Below are 16,131 nucleotides of genomic sequence, written 5' to 3'. Positions count from 1 at the left end.
TTCCCGAGCTATCAATATCAATGCAACACTTAGTATAACTGACCCTCGACAATTAACCAAGACAATTCTGGTCTAAGTCAAAGTCCTGGTCAAAGTCAACCTTTCCAGGTCAACCCTACTCGCCGAGTCCATTTACTGACTCGCCGAGTTCACATACTTAGGGTCCTTCCATTCGCGACATGACTCGCCGAGTCCAACGATTTCCGAGTCCTGACCTGCCCAACTCGCTGAGTCTCCACCCGACTCACTGATTCGAGTCTCAACTCGAAGGGTTTGGGGTTTCACGACATGACTCGCCGAGTCCAAGAACAGACTCGCCGAGTGCCAGGCAATCTTCATCCAACTCACCAAGTTGTTCCTCCAACTTGCTGAGTTCATGCCCAACATCATCCGACTCGACGAGCTGTTCATCCCACTCGTCGAGTTCCTCCTCATCTTCATGCTACTCACCGAGTCCACTCGAATTACTCGCCGAGTCCATTCAGATCTACATACATGCAGAGGACTTTTGAGTCATGCATGGACTCCAAACTGTAGATCTACCCTTCCCAAGCATATTCCCCACGTAAAGTTGCAAACTTTAAGTGTAGAGATGGAGATCTAGGAAAAATGCACCATAAACTAGGGTTTAAGGCCAAGGGGCTCCAAAATCGACTCAAGGGCTGATACTTTATGCTTCTCCAGTCCATAACACACTTGGATCTGAAGTAGCAACTCCAGATCTAGCTTCTAACTCAAAATAATAACATTATGGCTAAATAGCCCCAACAACCACACATAGATCTAGGTGCAAAAGGGTCCAGGAACTAGTTTATTACCTCCAAATGCTCAGAATGAACTCACAATCCCAGATCTATAGCTCCCTTCTTGCACTCTCTAGGTTCTTCTTCTTTCTCCAAGCTTAATGCACTCTTCAAGGCAATAATTGGCTCAATCAATGGATATGACGGCTAGGGTTTGGTATCCAGGGCTAAAGAGGCAGTAAGGAACCCTAGGAAGAAGATTAAGGCGTTTATATAGGCTCCAAGTCCCAAATTTAGGGTTTTCCTCGCACAGACCGGACTCGCCGAGTCCACTTAGCCGACTCGCCGAGTTGGTCACTTACTCCTCGACCCGGATCCCGCTCGAACTCGTCGAGTCACCCCTTAAGATTAAGGTTTTCTTTCCTTTCTTGGCCTTCAAAACTTTGGGTGTTATATCGAGCACCCCAGAATTGCCCGACAGTATGTATGTTACATGATTGTATGGTATGTGGTACGATGGGGGAACTCACTAAGCTTCGTACTTACAGTTTACAGTTTTGGTTTCAGGTACCTCTTCAACGAAGGGGAAGGAGCCGGCACGGTAGCGGCACATCATACACACATGTTGGTTTTCTGCATTAGAGTCTCTTGGGATTGTACTCTGACATTGTTTTATTTTGTGAGTGGTTTTTAGACATGAGTTGTGGATTTATGAAAAGTTATTATTAGCTGGTGTTTTCTTCTAAATCAATTAATTAAAAATGAAATTTTTTGGACTTGAAAATTGGGTCGTTACACCAAGATATTGGAATGTTGGATCTTGTCCTTTGGGAGGTCTATTGTTCATAAAAATGTCATCTTGATGAGTTATTGTGGTGCATGCATGATTTTGGGTGATTATTATGGATTGTATTAAGGTTTTGGTCCCATTAAGCCATGCAAAGGAGTAAAGTTGCCAACTTTACATGTTAAGACATCTCATTAGGGCCATATCCAGGATTAAAAGTCATTGTCTTAAACCATTAAGAGCTTATTTTGGATTTTTGGACTATGGAGGAGTAGGTTGCTATTAAATTTTCAAGATTTTGTCATTTTTATACATATGTATGTGTTAAAGGTATTGCCATTACTAAGACATAATACATTGTTATCATTAAGACATAATAAGTTGTTATCATTGTCATCTCTTACAACACCAAAATATTACCATACATAACACATGCGTCAACTTACTAACAACTTGACCAAAATACCCTTACACCCTAAACTACTACTACCATTCCACCTAAACCTAACTAATGCCCATAACTTCACAGTGCTTTAACCACAACATTGTGAACCATAAACCCCATCACAATCACCACCACCAAAAGCATGACCATCATAAGTATCATCACTTTCAACAAGTTTAAAATATCCACTTGAACTGCTTTGTTGTTCTTGGCCTCCTCTGAAAGCTTCAAAATCTCCATTCCAAATGCTTTATTGTTTTTAGCCTCCTCCAAAATCCATATGGAACTTCACATAGTTACCTTGTAGTAAGTGTTTGGCAGTGGTGGATCAAGCCATAAAAAAATCGCATTTTTTTTGGAGTCTTGCACAACAACCACTTATTCATACCGGTTCAACAAGATCACAAAAAGAAGTAGGAAACTTGATATTACCTGATAGTTTGGACACCCCCTGAATTTCCACCATGGATTATCGATAGTTTTGGAGATTGAGAATGTCGTAGGTTCATCACACTCGTATCTCAAATCTTCAGACCAACAATTTCTTAAAGCCCATTCTCTGTACCCTTATGTGTGCGTGTTGGAGGAGCTTACCATGTTGCAGGATTAACGTTGGAGAGAAGAATTGAACAAAACCTAGCTAACAAGTGTCCTCTAACATTCGTCTTTGCTTTGTAACCTGCTGAAACCGACACTTTGTCCTTTTGCGATAATTCCATGAAAATATCGTGTCTACAATCAACGAAAATTAAATTAAGAGCTTTTTTCAATTTAGTGCCAAAAACATATTAGTCCAAAAAAATTATTATACACTTTTTTTTTTTTTTTTTTTTTTTTTTTTTTTTTGTATGGGTAATTAGTGGAGCTGTACCTGTACTTCTGTATTATACCATGGAACAAAGAACAGGGAAGTAGTATTCGCGGCGTCGAATCTCCACATCAACAAACAGCTCTCAACTGCTATATAATAAATCCAACGGCCGTCATGAAACCCATCCACCGATTCTCTTGCTTCAGCCGTTCGATCATGAACCTGTCAATCGAGCGGGTTAATTGCTCTTACAACAAACATTCAAAATTCATACTTGCAATAACAACTTACATCCTCATCTCAAACGGCTTAAACCCCTTTATCCTCCTCCTTCTTTCTCTCTACAACAATACTCTGTTTCGAGGGTTTCAGATTGAAAATAGCTATTCAAAGCTGGAGCTGTTCATTAATGTCGATTCCCATCATCAAGATGATTGGAGCTAATAGTAGCAGTAAGAAGAGGAAGATGAAATCTGCAAAGTATTACGGATTACAGAATTTTCTTCAGCCTGGTTGTCCGATCTCTCTGTCTGGTTCGTTTCGAGACAATGTCAGGAGATTTCTTCAAGAATGTGGTCAGCCTGAGGATTACAAAGTTGAAGGAATGCCGATATGGTGCACCTTTCTCGTTCATGAAAATCGGGGTTTTGTGCTTCCGTTGTATACTTTTGAAGAATGTGTTAACAACTCTCTTCAACCACTCTGCGATCACTGCCGATGCTCAGGTAATCATATCTAATCATTCATCTAACTGTTTACCATATCGGTTTTATGAACTTTACCTGGGTTTTCGTGTAGATTCACTATATCCCATCTCGGAATTGCCGCTTTTTTGATCACTGAAAACAGTCATCGGAACTAGTTTTGAAGTTTTTATAAGAAAAATAGGAGTTTTTGGCCCTCAATTTGCAATTTCTAAACTGGGTTTGTGATAATTAATAAGGGTTTAGTTTATTTTGAAGGTTTTATCTGAAGAATCGGAGCTTTTGATTCTCAATTTTCAAATTCTAAACTGGGTTTGTGATAGTTCAATAAGGGTTTAGTTTCTTTTTCAAGCGTTTGTTGGATATCCCAGTTTTGATTTTGGGTCTCTCAGTTGGGGTTTATCATTTCGAAATTGTTAACTCGTAGTATCAAAAATCTTTCGATTCAATTTTTCTAAACGGGGTTCCAATATTTTGATTAGGGTTTACGTATCTTAATCTTGTTTTGCATTTGAAATTCAATTGAATCAGTAACTCTTTAGCGTTTAACAAAGAGGAATCACATCAATTTCAACAGGTTGGAGTCACCATTTTGTCTCAAAGCGAAAGTATCATTTCATCATCCCTATTGACAACGAATGGAACAAACCAATCAAAGATGGTGTTCTTGATCTTCAAACTCACATTTTACACGGTTTAATCCACTGCAATGGATTCGGTCACCTTCTATGCATCAATGGCATCGAAGGTGGGTCCAATTTCATCTGTGGCAGAGAAGTCATGGATCTTTGGGATCGTATCTGCACCACTCTTCACACCAGGTAATCCCCCAAATTTCCCATTTCTCAATTTCACATCACACTTTCTTTAATCCAAAAATCTTGAATTTAATCTGTGTATTTCCAGGAAAATAAGCGTTGTGGATGTCTCAAAGAAGAGAAAAATGGACCTCAGGCTACTTTACGGGATATCATATGGACACACCTGGTTTGGTAGATGGGACTACAAATTCTGCCATGGAAGCTTTGGAGTTACAAAGGAAAAATACGAACAAGCACTTCAAATTCTAAGCACTCTTGAACTCAACAACATCATTCAAGATTTGAAAAACTGTTCAATCAAGAAAACGATCTCCCGATATCGCGATTTAAGTGATACCCAACTGGCAACAATCCGTGACCTCTTCCGATTCATGATATCACTCAAATTCAGAACCCCACAAATCAAAGATTCAAAACCAAAACCAAGATTGACTTCAATCAACAAGTCTACAATGAAGGAGAAACAAGCAAGGTGCAGAAAGTTTTCCAATTTGGCTGCAAAATTAGATAGCAGATGGCATGTGAGACGCCTTGAACACGTTGCTAAAGTGGTAGTCGATGCTTTAAAAGAAAAGAAATCCGAAAACCGGAATGGAATGAGTAGACAAGAGGTCCGGGATACAGCTAGGCAACACATCGGGGACACGGGTTTGATCGATTACGTCTTGAAATCGATGAATAACGTGATTGTAGGCGGTTACGTGGTCCGGCGTGCGGTCAATTCCACCACCGGTGTACTCGAGTATTCACTTCAAGACACACTCGAAAACATAACTCAAGAACCGGAGGAGACTGACCGAGTTGACTCGGTGATTCCGAAGTATAAATCCGATTCCGGGAGCGACGTGTATAGAGATCTCACGTTTCTGTATTACCACCTGTTGTTGAATTCCGATTCCGATGTTGTTGTGTTTGCGGTGAGGACTGTTCTCGACAGTAAAAATTTCAGTAAAGAGTGGCCGTTTCAAGATGATGCCGACGAGTATTTACGGTTTATCTGTCGGGTGATTCCGTTAGTTACAACGGAATTGAATCTAGAAACGGGATTATACAAAAGGAAGAATTCAGTTGGGGAGGAATTGGTGGTTCCGCTCCATGCCACCGTTCATGACTTGAAAGCCGCCGCCGAGGCCGCCATGCGGGACACTTATTGCATCATGGAGAATCTGAAGGTGCGGGAGATTGTGGAATTGGAAGGTGTGGATGATGATGAGGTGATATTTGGGGCGTTGGAATCGGGATCGGAGATTTCGGTTCGTGGTTCCGGCGTTGACTTGTTGACTACGAGTGATTTGAACTATGAAGGTGGGGCGGATAATTGGGTGGTGAACTGTAAATGTGGTGCTATGGATGATGATGGTGAGAGGATGGTGGCTTGTGATCTTTGTGAGGTGTGGCAGCATACCCGATGCAGTGGAATTGACGATTCCGAAGTTGTCCCGCCACTTTTTATGTGTTATAAATGTTGTGATTCCATTGGTCCACACATGAAGCATGATGGGACAGGTTTTACCGACTGGATGATGATGCCTGTTGTTACGAATGCACATAGCAATTTGTTCTACTAGATAGAAAGAAAAAATAGATTCATAATTGTACGTCTAGAAAATCCAATTCTTTTACGAATAATGTTCCAAATTTTGTAAATCACGCATAAAAAAAGTTCAAAAAGAAAATCCAAATGTAAAAAGACCGTCTTTAATGACATCCCACAAAATAAAAATCCAATTCTTGTACGAACAATGTTCCAAATTTTGTAATGCATGCATAAAAAAGTTCAAAAAGAAAATCCAAACGAAAAATGGTCTTTAAAACATCCCACATAATAAATTTGCTAGATGTTGTGAAACGATGAACAATGCCCGATTTAGAAAGGCGGGGCCCTCACCGGGATTCCCTTGCGCCTACTTGTCGTAGGTGGCTGCTTTTTGCGATTCACACGTGCCACCCTATGAACATTATTTGTAACAGGATCACGAAAACGACCGTTTTCTGGTGCGGGTCGAACCGTTTTTGGCACTTTGGTTGTTGGTTTATTGGTGGAGATTTCGTACTGTATTTAGGGAAAAAGGTTAGGTCAAATGATGGTAAAAAAAAGCTATAAATATATGGTTACTATTACTGTTATGGGGAGTGTTTAATATAAATTATGATAAGTTTAATGGAATATTTTATAAAAATTACTTTAATAATAAATCATATGTTGTACCTTGCAAGCAATGGAGCAGAATGTGCAGCGGGCTGGGTTCATAAGTTTTCGGGCACAGAAATTGCAAGAGGTGTCCGGTTTCAGTTTGCCGGAGCCTTGGTGAGGAAGGGGACTAAGTGCAAACACCTGCTTTCCATTGGATGTGTATGGCTGCAATTGTAATAAGAATATTTAAGAAAACTATGAACAAGATAACCATCATGAGTTTGATTTTATATTAAAAGGAACAATTATAATTTATAAAGAAGTCGACATCATACTCTTTTGATATAAGTGACAACTAAACTTTAAAAGGGTTAAATGCAAGAATGACAGATGCTTTCGTTTATTGTTTATTATAATATTTTATCACAACATTACAGTTTATGGTTTTTTATAAAGGAGATTAGAACATTTTACTTTTAAATTGTTGTTAGACATGGTAGTATTTTGAAAATATATATTCAACTATAACAGTGAAATTTGTTTTCATATAATTAGATTGCTATAACTTTATAGATTATTGAATAAAAATAATAATACTAAAATGTTGTAATATGAAAACATGATAATAAAATACTATAATCCTATCTAATAAATAAAAATACTTTTGTCACTTGTCATTTTCTCATTCATTTTGACAAATATTATTTTTTAGAATTTTTAAAATTGTTATTTTTAACTTGTCATTTTTTGTGGTTTTCAATTTTCTTAAAATAAATTTCCAAAAAATTCTATTGATTATATATATATATATATATATATATATATATATATATATATATATATATATATATATATATATATATATATGGGTAAAGTGAATATACCTAACAACATTATATAAGCTTAGGTACCTAACCTCATCAAACTACGTCATTTTGCATTAAATTTTCATTTCAAGCAGGACCCGTCCAAACATATACGGGGTCCGGGGTGAAAAGAAAAACAGGGGCCCTTAAAGACAGCTATAATAAAAACTAAAAAAACATATATATCATTTATTATTCACTGTAAACGCGTTCAATTAACAATAAGAAACAAGCCGAATTGTTTATCTTTTGAGATAGTTTGAGTTTGAACCAACTTTAGGCCCTAACAATCATTTAAGTAATAATTTGTTTAATACATATACACTACATAGACCATAAATTTTGGCCCCCCTGGAGACATGGGCCCTGGGCGGTCGCCTGGGTTGTCCACCGTCTGGACCGGCCCTGCATCCAAGATTCTTAAACTTCATCCCTAAACTTGATTTACTTCAAAATTTTTTGGAAATTCATCATTATATTTCTCCTACTTCTTTTCATTTGTAGTGGTATGATATGAAGCCCATCAGGTGGTATTCGATAGAAAGACGTGATGTAAAAGAAAGATATTGATGAAAGTACAAAATTTTTGGAAATAATCAAGTTATGAGGTTGAAGTTTAAGAACCTTAGGCAATTACAATGTAAATATGATACAAACCGATGTAATATTATGGAGTTAGGTGCCTAAGCTTATATAAGGTTGTTAGGTGTATTCACTTTACCATTATTGATAATCCTTTAGTATTTTCCTATTTAGTAAGCTAATAACCAATAGATCTTTTTCAAAATAATGATTGTTTATTCCATTTGGATACATCCATATCAGCTCACAAAACAAACTTTAAAAATAAAAAATTAAAAGTGAAAATATTCAATTCAGATTAACCAAAAAATAGAGTCTTTGCCTCTTTGGTTCCGTTTTTTTAACTCCAGATGGTACTTGCTGAGTTGACTCGTTACCAACTCAGTAATACTCTCAAAACTCGGATTGAAATTGACGTTTCCTGTATTCCTTTTCCTTTTTCTCTCCCGTGATGTTGTTAGAAGGTTCTTCCTATTACGGGCTTACGGCGAATCAATTTTGGCAACGGATCTCGAGTTAGTTTCTCGCTGAATGTTCAGAAATCGGTAGTTTCAATTCTAAGGTATGTATTAATTTGAGAAAAACTTGATAGTTTATCTGCAAATTAGGTGTTTAGAAAAATGGCCGAATAAAATTCTGTTCATGAATTACAAACTATCTTGTTTTATCTTCTTAGATTGGTTTGATTCTTAAGAAGCCTGTTGGATTTTGTTTAGAAAGAACTGCATTCCCCCCAGATTTAGTATCTGATGGAAACGCATATTTGATAAATCAGTGAAGTTTATATGCAATTAATAAGTTTCCCTAAAATATCAAGCTGTTATTTTGTGGAAATATGATCTGTAGCTGCTTACGCACAGAAGTTATATATTAGAAAAATTAATATGAGAACATTTGAATCCTTGGTTCGAGGAAATTATTTGCTTTTGAAGCTCTTGGTATATATTTTTGTATTATTCATTTATTATTTATTCAGCAGAGATTAGTTTTAGATTATTGATCAACTGAAGAAAAATATATATTAGATGTGGTATATGCTCTTTTTGAACTCATTGTATTCATTAAGGCTCTAATATAATGGTTAACATATAATCATATATATATATATATATATATATATATATATATATATATATATATATATATATTCATAAACCTAGCTACTTTAATGTATGATGTTTTCAGGAACTTATCTGCAAATATATGTTGTGCATATGCTTTCACATGATGATACTTTGGGTGTTGTGGAAATTTTTACAGTTGACAAGGAAGATAAGTTATAATGGATGAAAACCTTGAAGATGGTGTCTGACATTTTATGTGGTATGTTTAATGAATCATTATATTAACTAGTGAATGTTATGTTTCATATGAATTACTACAATTGTTATTCTTGAAGATTGCAATCTTTCTTTGGTTTGGTTACTTGATGTACATGTTTAGGGATATTTTTGTCTTTGTTCATTTATTTTCTTCTTTTCAAAAGCTGATTCTTACATACAAGACAATATACAAGAATAAGTCATTAAATTCTAATAGAAAACCGAATGTGATAATGGAATGGTAATAGAGGTATTGGCAATGGTTTACATGGATCCTCATGGTGTACACAATGTTTGTACATGACATGTTTGGAAAATTGACAGGCTACACATTGAAAAAACATCATAATCTTTATTAAATAAAAGACAACCTTTTTCTTAGGTACGTTATATATCAATGATGAGTTCTTTACGAAATCTACTAAATCTCATTACCTTACTATTTTAAGAAACATAAACTTAGATAAAAACAACTCAACGAAGATTCACTTGTACGCTTTAAGTTAATTTTTTAGAAACTAATCTCCCTAAACTAGCTACACATAATTACAATCTAATCTTCTCAATAGTCTAATTATATTAGGATTTTGTTATAGTTGTAAATAACCCATTTTGGTACTTTGGTTCTTTTTGTTGGTGTTATGAGGTTTGGATGTGGCAAAGATTCGATTCATAATGTTTACTACTTAATATTTAAAATGTAATATATCAAGGTTTGCATTTATTTATGATAAAGAGAAAATACCTGGATCTTTGAGCAATCGAGGAATGCAGTCATTTCATCAATGGATACCACATCCATATAGACAAGTCTGAATATTTTTATAACCTTATGATCAGCATGTCTCCCTTCTGCCAGACAATGTGAGCATGCAGCCTGCTCACAATTAATGCAGTACTTGTTTTCATTGCTGTGAAAGCCGTTGTGGGCCCTACAAGCCCCAAAAAATGTCTTTGATACAAACGACTTCACCCACTTCACATCTCCTGCAGCCTCCTTCTACACAAACAAAACCCTTTCGATAAGCGATTGCAGATTATCATCATGTTTATATAGTTTCCTCATGTGTTATAGTCATGTTTATGTATGTGTGCATTGTATCTGTATGTATATGTAAGTATGTATGCATGCTACTTAACACAACTTATTTTGTTTTCATCAGTGCATTTGAAGACTCTCTGAAGTAATGTCTGACTGCAGGTAACACATCATCACTTGCTCATTATATATTCCATTAAAATTGTTTGATAATGAATGTTTGTGTTTGCCTTTGCTTGATAAGTATATATGGTTTTTTGAAGTAGAACATATTTGAGTAAATTTATTGATTGAAAATCTCTCCTTAATGCTGATTTTCACAAAAAAGTTAAAAACTTTGTCCCTATTCTTAATTTTACACTTTGACATATTTATAATTTTTTGTTCCACACGTGTATATCTTACAGAAGAATAAAAGAGTGGTAGTTAGTTAAAAAGTTACTTTGATTGAACATAATAATCACGACATATGACAAGAAATTTCAATTTCAAGAACGAAAGGTTTTTATGAGTGGAAGTAGTATATGATTAGAAACATGAAGTGACATAATGAGATTAGAAAACTTGTAGTTACTATTGGAACAATAAAAACCACAAAATAATGAGTAAGTTTATAAATAAAGGCATAGTTTTTCACAATCCGCTAACAATAAATGAAGTTAAGTCGATAAACAAGAAGACGATAAATAAGAAGCTATCTTGCAATTAGGAAAATATTTTATTTTACTAGTGTAGTGCTAAAACTAAACCAAAAGAAAAGCAAAGTGTTGACACATAACTAGGTTTGAAATAGGTTTTATCAACAAGCCAAAAATAAGCAACTGTAAGTCTGTAACATAAAGTAAAACAGAAAAAAAAAAAAGGTTTAATGCTACAGAAACAAAAAAACACCAAAACTTCCTAATGTGTCTTATTTACAATTCCTCAAGATGTCCTATTCTCGTTAATAGTTAACAGATTAAATTATGATTATCATAACTATTTTCAAATTAATGATTTTAATTTTTTGAATAAGGCAATTTAGGAGGTTATAAACACTTAAATATACCTCTGTGGTCATTTAAACTGTTTGATGTGTTTCTATTTTCAGATAATTATTTTATTTTACCCATTTGGACCATTAGTAGTAAACTGTAGCACTAAATGACCCATTTTGTAATAAAATAGTTTGAATTGCCCCTTTTGCTTGTTACCTATATAGATGAGACCCAAGACAGATCCAAATTTTTTTCCAGAGGCAAAGGTAACACAAACAAATTATTGAAATTAGGAACCCTAATTTATTGAACAAAAATAACAAAATAAAAGTAACACTAAATTATAAATCGTTAAATAAACACTAAAATCCCCCAAATCAGAAAGATCTGTAGGGGCAATTTTTATAAAAACTTAGGGTTCATAAATGCAATTAATTTGTGTGGGTACACACACAAATTAATTGAAATTAAATCATAAATCGTTAATCATTAAATAAACACTAAAATCCCCCAAATCAGAAAAATATGTTGGGGAAATTTTCATAAAAACTTAGGGTTCATAAATGCAATTAATTTGTATGGGTACACACACAAATTAATTGAAATTAAATCATAAATCGTTAATCATTAAATAAACACTGAAATCCCCCAAATTAGAAAGATCTGTTGGGGCAAATTTTCATAAAAAATTAGGGTTCATAAACACAATTAATTTGTGTGGGTACACACACAAATTAATTGAAATTAAATCATAAATCGTTAATCATTAAATAAACACTGAAATCCCCCAAATCAAAAAGATCTGTTGGGGCAATTTTCATAAAAACTTAGGGTTCATAAATGCAATTAATTTGAAATTAAATCATAAATCGTTAATCATTAAATAAGCACTGAAATCCCTCAAATCAGAAAGATCTGTTGGGGTAATTTTCATAAAAACTTAGGGTTCATAAACACAATTAATTTGTGTGTGTGTACACACACAAATTAATTGAAATTAAATCATAAATCGTCAATCATTAAATAATCACTGAAATCCCCCAAATCAGAAAGATCGGTTGGTGCAATTTTCATAAAAATTTAGGGTTCATAAACACAATTAATTTATGTGTGTACACACACAAATTAATTGAAATTAGGAACTCTAATTTATTGAACAAAAATAATACCAACACTAAATCATAAATCGTTAAATAAACACTGAAACCCCCCAAATCAGAAAGATCTGTGCGGGCAATTTACAAAAAAAAAAAAAAAAACCTTGAACATGATTTAAAAAAAAAAAAAAACTATTTTAGACCTTTTAGGGGGTAGGCACCCACACTGCCCCAATGTAGAGTAACATAGAAATTCAAAGTGCTCCATTTTAAGTTCAGAAATTAAATGGAAAACAACTTTTATTGAAGCAATGCTACATCAATCCCAAGATATAAAAATTGTTGTATAAAAAAGGATCCACATCATTTGTTTTCATCTAAAATTTTCCCCAAAATTTTTAATGGAATTATATGATAAAAAATAGATTACATTGAATGAACCTTTGCATACCTCAATAGGGTTCATCTTTCTTCCTTAACTGAAATGAAGAGAGAACACAAAGGTAGCCAATTCTTAGCTAAAGAGAAATGAAAACGTGTCAAACTTGTTTAAGTAACGACATTTACTCTCAATACCATAAAGTGTTATAGTTTGACCAATTTGTATTTTTGTGATAATGGCCATTTGTTAAATTACTAAAATACCCTCCTATAGTAGGATATAGTAAGGGGACATAAATTGTTATTTCAATGGTAAAAATGGGTAAATATGGAATTTCACCATCAAATGTTTGCCTCGAAATATCTGTAAAAGGATAAGTGTTGCATCATATATGGAGATTTTGTAATTGAATATCTATTACTTTCAAATAAAAATATTATAGATTGAATTGTATTAAATTTGGAATCCAAGAAATATATCATCTACCATATTACAACCGTTACAAACAGCTGTGCTTATTGTCACATTATTTCTACTTCCATTAGATTATCCTGATATGTTAAAACTATAGATTTAATTACTTAAAATAACATCAAGTGATAAAAAACATGAACTGGACTAGAGACTTGTTGACCCTTTAAGCACTAATTTCATATCTATTTTAGGTGATATTATTGTTCTTTAAGATGATTATTATACTTTCAGTTTCTTATTTTGTATTTTTTTTATATCCTTCATTGATGATTTGCTTTTTCTATTTTTGGTTTTTGAAAAGGGGAATTGATTTAGTTTCTTATTATGCATACAAAAGAGTCAAGAGACTTTGTGCAATTACTTTAATTCTATTAAAATATGGCTGATTTGTTTTTTTATCAATGAGGTTATGAATTAATGTCTATGTGGTAGTATCTACTTTTGTGTTGGATACTATAAATAAATAAATCATTTACCAATAATAACAAAGGCAGTACAGCTCATGCTTAGTTATTTTAATTATTTAGCTTTTTATCTTTGGAAATGTATACATTATGGCTATTATTATTGTTGGACATAATATTTCATGATTTGAATATGCTTGTAATTTTGCAAGTCAGTTTGAATCTTTGATAGTATGACTTACATATTGCTAAAATACATCTAAAACAACTTGAAATGGTTAATTCTCTAAACTCTACTTCTGCACTTCTCTAGAATGAATATAAGTTATACATATTAGTAAACAAAAGTTTATCTACACATGACAATGAATTATACAATATTTTAAAAACCATAAGTTGTAAAGTTTAATAATAAAAATAGAAAACCAATAAAGTAAAAAGTTTATTAATTGAGATAATTAAAAATAAATTTACAAAGTTAATATGAAAATAAAAATAAATATATTGGTTTTATATTTGTATTATTAAACTTTATAAACTTTATGGTTTTTAAAATATTTAATAACCATTTCCATTTTCTTCATCTTTCATTGATGATTTGCCTTTTCAATTTTTGATTTTCGAAAAGAGGAGTTATTTATTTTCTTATTATGCATACAAAAGAGTCAAGAAAGTTTTTATAATTAATTTGTTTCTATCATAAGATGGCTGATTTTTTCTTTTTTTAACATTGAGCTTATATAATTAATTTGTTTCTAAAAATAAATATATTGGTTTTATATTTGTATTATTAAACTTTATAAACTTTATGGTTTTTAAAATATTTAATAACCATTTCCATTTTCTTCATCTTTCATTGATGGTTTGCCTTTTCTATTTTTGATTTTCGAAAAGAGGAGTTATTTATTTTCTTATTATGCATACAAAAGAGTCAAGAAAGTTTTTATAATTAATTTGTTTCTATCATAAGATGGCTGATTTTTTTTTTTTAACATTGAGCTTTTGACTTAATTTTTATGTAATAGGTTTGTATTAGGATACTAAAACTATTTCATTTATCACTAGGACGTGCACTGTAGCATATTTTAACCATAATAACGGGCAAGCTTAGAGCTTAGTGAGTAACATATATAGTTAGTCACTCATAAGGCATATCCATAATTCCGTACGTAGTATTCACTCATAAAGTATAACAACTATGGCATTAATATGACATGCTACAAACACCACTCGTACGTAACTCACCTTGATTATATATTGATTATCTAGTGGAGCTTCCAGCGGCTTCCTTCTATTATGCTCCACAATACCTATACACGAAGACATCTCCTTGTCATCCTTGCATATAACAACAATAAACATCTTATGCTTCTTTAACTTATATAAATGGATTTTACAATACATTTAAGGATCAATTTTCACGGAAAGTTACGTAAAAATAATTCCAATTTGAGGTTAATCCAAAGATTTTGATTTCCCATTTCATTTATGCCATAATTTATTATATATGGTTGTAAGAAGTAAGAACCCTAATATACTCCTAAATTGCCGATACTTGCAGTTGAGTGTCTTCATATTAGCTGTAGCCGTACGGGGTGGAGGGTGTTACTCTGCAATTTTTGTGGGTTGAGCGGTTTGGCTAACCCGCTGCTCCCACTCTTTTTTCTTTCCTCTCCACTTGTATCATATGCATCATAACGTGTACCAAACGGTGTGGGTTGGGAGGGATGAATTTACATGTGTTATGGGTTGGGACTTGGGAGGATTGGAAGTGAAAGGAGAGATAAATGTTGATGTGGCGCCTATGTGGCATGTGGGTTGGGAGGGATGAAGTCTCCCTCCACCTTTACCGGTATCAACATTTCCCACTTCCATATAGAATATCAATTGGTTTTTTTTTAAGTTTATCATTCATACCTTCTGATCCAAGTTAACCATTTCCTAGGAACCCGATCTTGTACTTGAAAATATGAAAATTTCTAACGTCTTTGCTTAGATTGACATCCTAATCAAGGTATAAACTTCTATTTTCTTTTCGGAAATGTAATTGGTGTTATGATTTAGGAATCTCAGGGTAAAAAAGAAGAATGTTATGAAACCCTTGATATGTGTTTTGATTGTTGGTTGGAAACACTAAAAATATGTTGGTTTAATGTTTCAAACAAGTATTAATTTCATATCTAATGGATATTTTTTCAAATACAAGTTTCGGCTTTTTGGGGAGTGTGTAACAGTTTACGTCTAGTAGTAGAGAATAGAATGGAATTGAATAGATGCTAATGGAATGATTAAACTATACAAGTAATGATTACAAAGGAACCCTAACTTTTCGAGAGGCTAGTTCTCTCCTAAGAACATAGTTCAACATTCAAACAATAGCTAACTAACTAACTTCCCAAGACCACTTATTTATGCTAAGCTAATAACCCATCTAACTGAGAAATGGCTAGAATACCCTTAACACATGTCTTTATTAAATTAAATCTTAAGGAGGCAGTTGGCTTACCCGCTCCTCCTACCCTCTTTGAGTCTTTTCTTTCTTT

At 33.5% G+C, this 16,131-nt stretch overlaps 1 protein-coding gene and 1 long non-coding RNA gene across 3 annotated transcripts; both read left to right on the top strand.

Annotated features, from left to right (window-relative positions):
• The first annotated feature begins 3,115 nt into the window (after positions 1 to 3,115).
• MMD1 (RING/FYVE/PHD zinc finger superfamily protein) lies at positions 3,116 to 5,939 on the top strand. Its single transcript, XM_079032717.1, has 3 exons — positions 3,116 to 3,511; positions 4,068 to 4,311; positions 4,397 to 5,939. The coding sequence occupies exons 1-3, from the start codon at positions 3,196 to 3,198 to the stop codon at positions 5,877 to 5,879; spliced, it is 2,043 nt and encodes a 680-aa protein (XP_078888843.1). The 5' UTR covers positions 3,116 to 3,195; the 3' UTR covers positions 5,880 to 5,939.
• Positions 5,940 to 8,260: 2,321 nt separating this feature from the next.
• On the top strand, positions 8,261 to 15,651 carry LOC145092862 (uncharacterized). Of its 2 annotated transcripts, XR_013702667.1 has the most exons (5): positions 8,261 to 8,455; positions 9,154 to 9,216; positions 10,379 to 10,416; positions 15,150 to 15,440; positions 15,534 to 15,651. It is a non-coding gene; the product is annotated as an uncharacterized LOC145092862 (long non-coding RNA). The 2 variants fall into 2 exon arrangements; XR_013702666.1 differs by having other exon boundaries at positions 8,262 to 8,455; positions 15,150 to 15,651.
• Positions 15,652 to 16,131: the final 480 nt, after the last annotated feature.

The sequence above is a fragment of the Lactuca serriola genome, chromosome 3 (genome assembly GCF_051521515.1).
Source record: "Lactuca serriola cultivar US96UC23 chromosome 3, Lser_US96UC23_V15, whole genome shotgun sequence".
In the NCBI taxonomy this organism is placed as follows: domain Eukaryota; kingdom Viridiplantae; phylum Streptophyta; class Magnoliopsida; order Asterales; family Asteraceae; genus Lactuca; species Lactuca serriola.
Note: the sequence above shows the minus strand (reverse complement) of the source record. Positions and strands in the feature narration are given on the sequence as shown.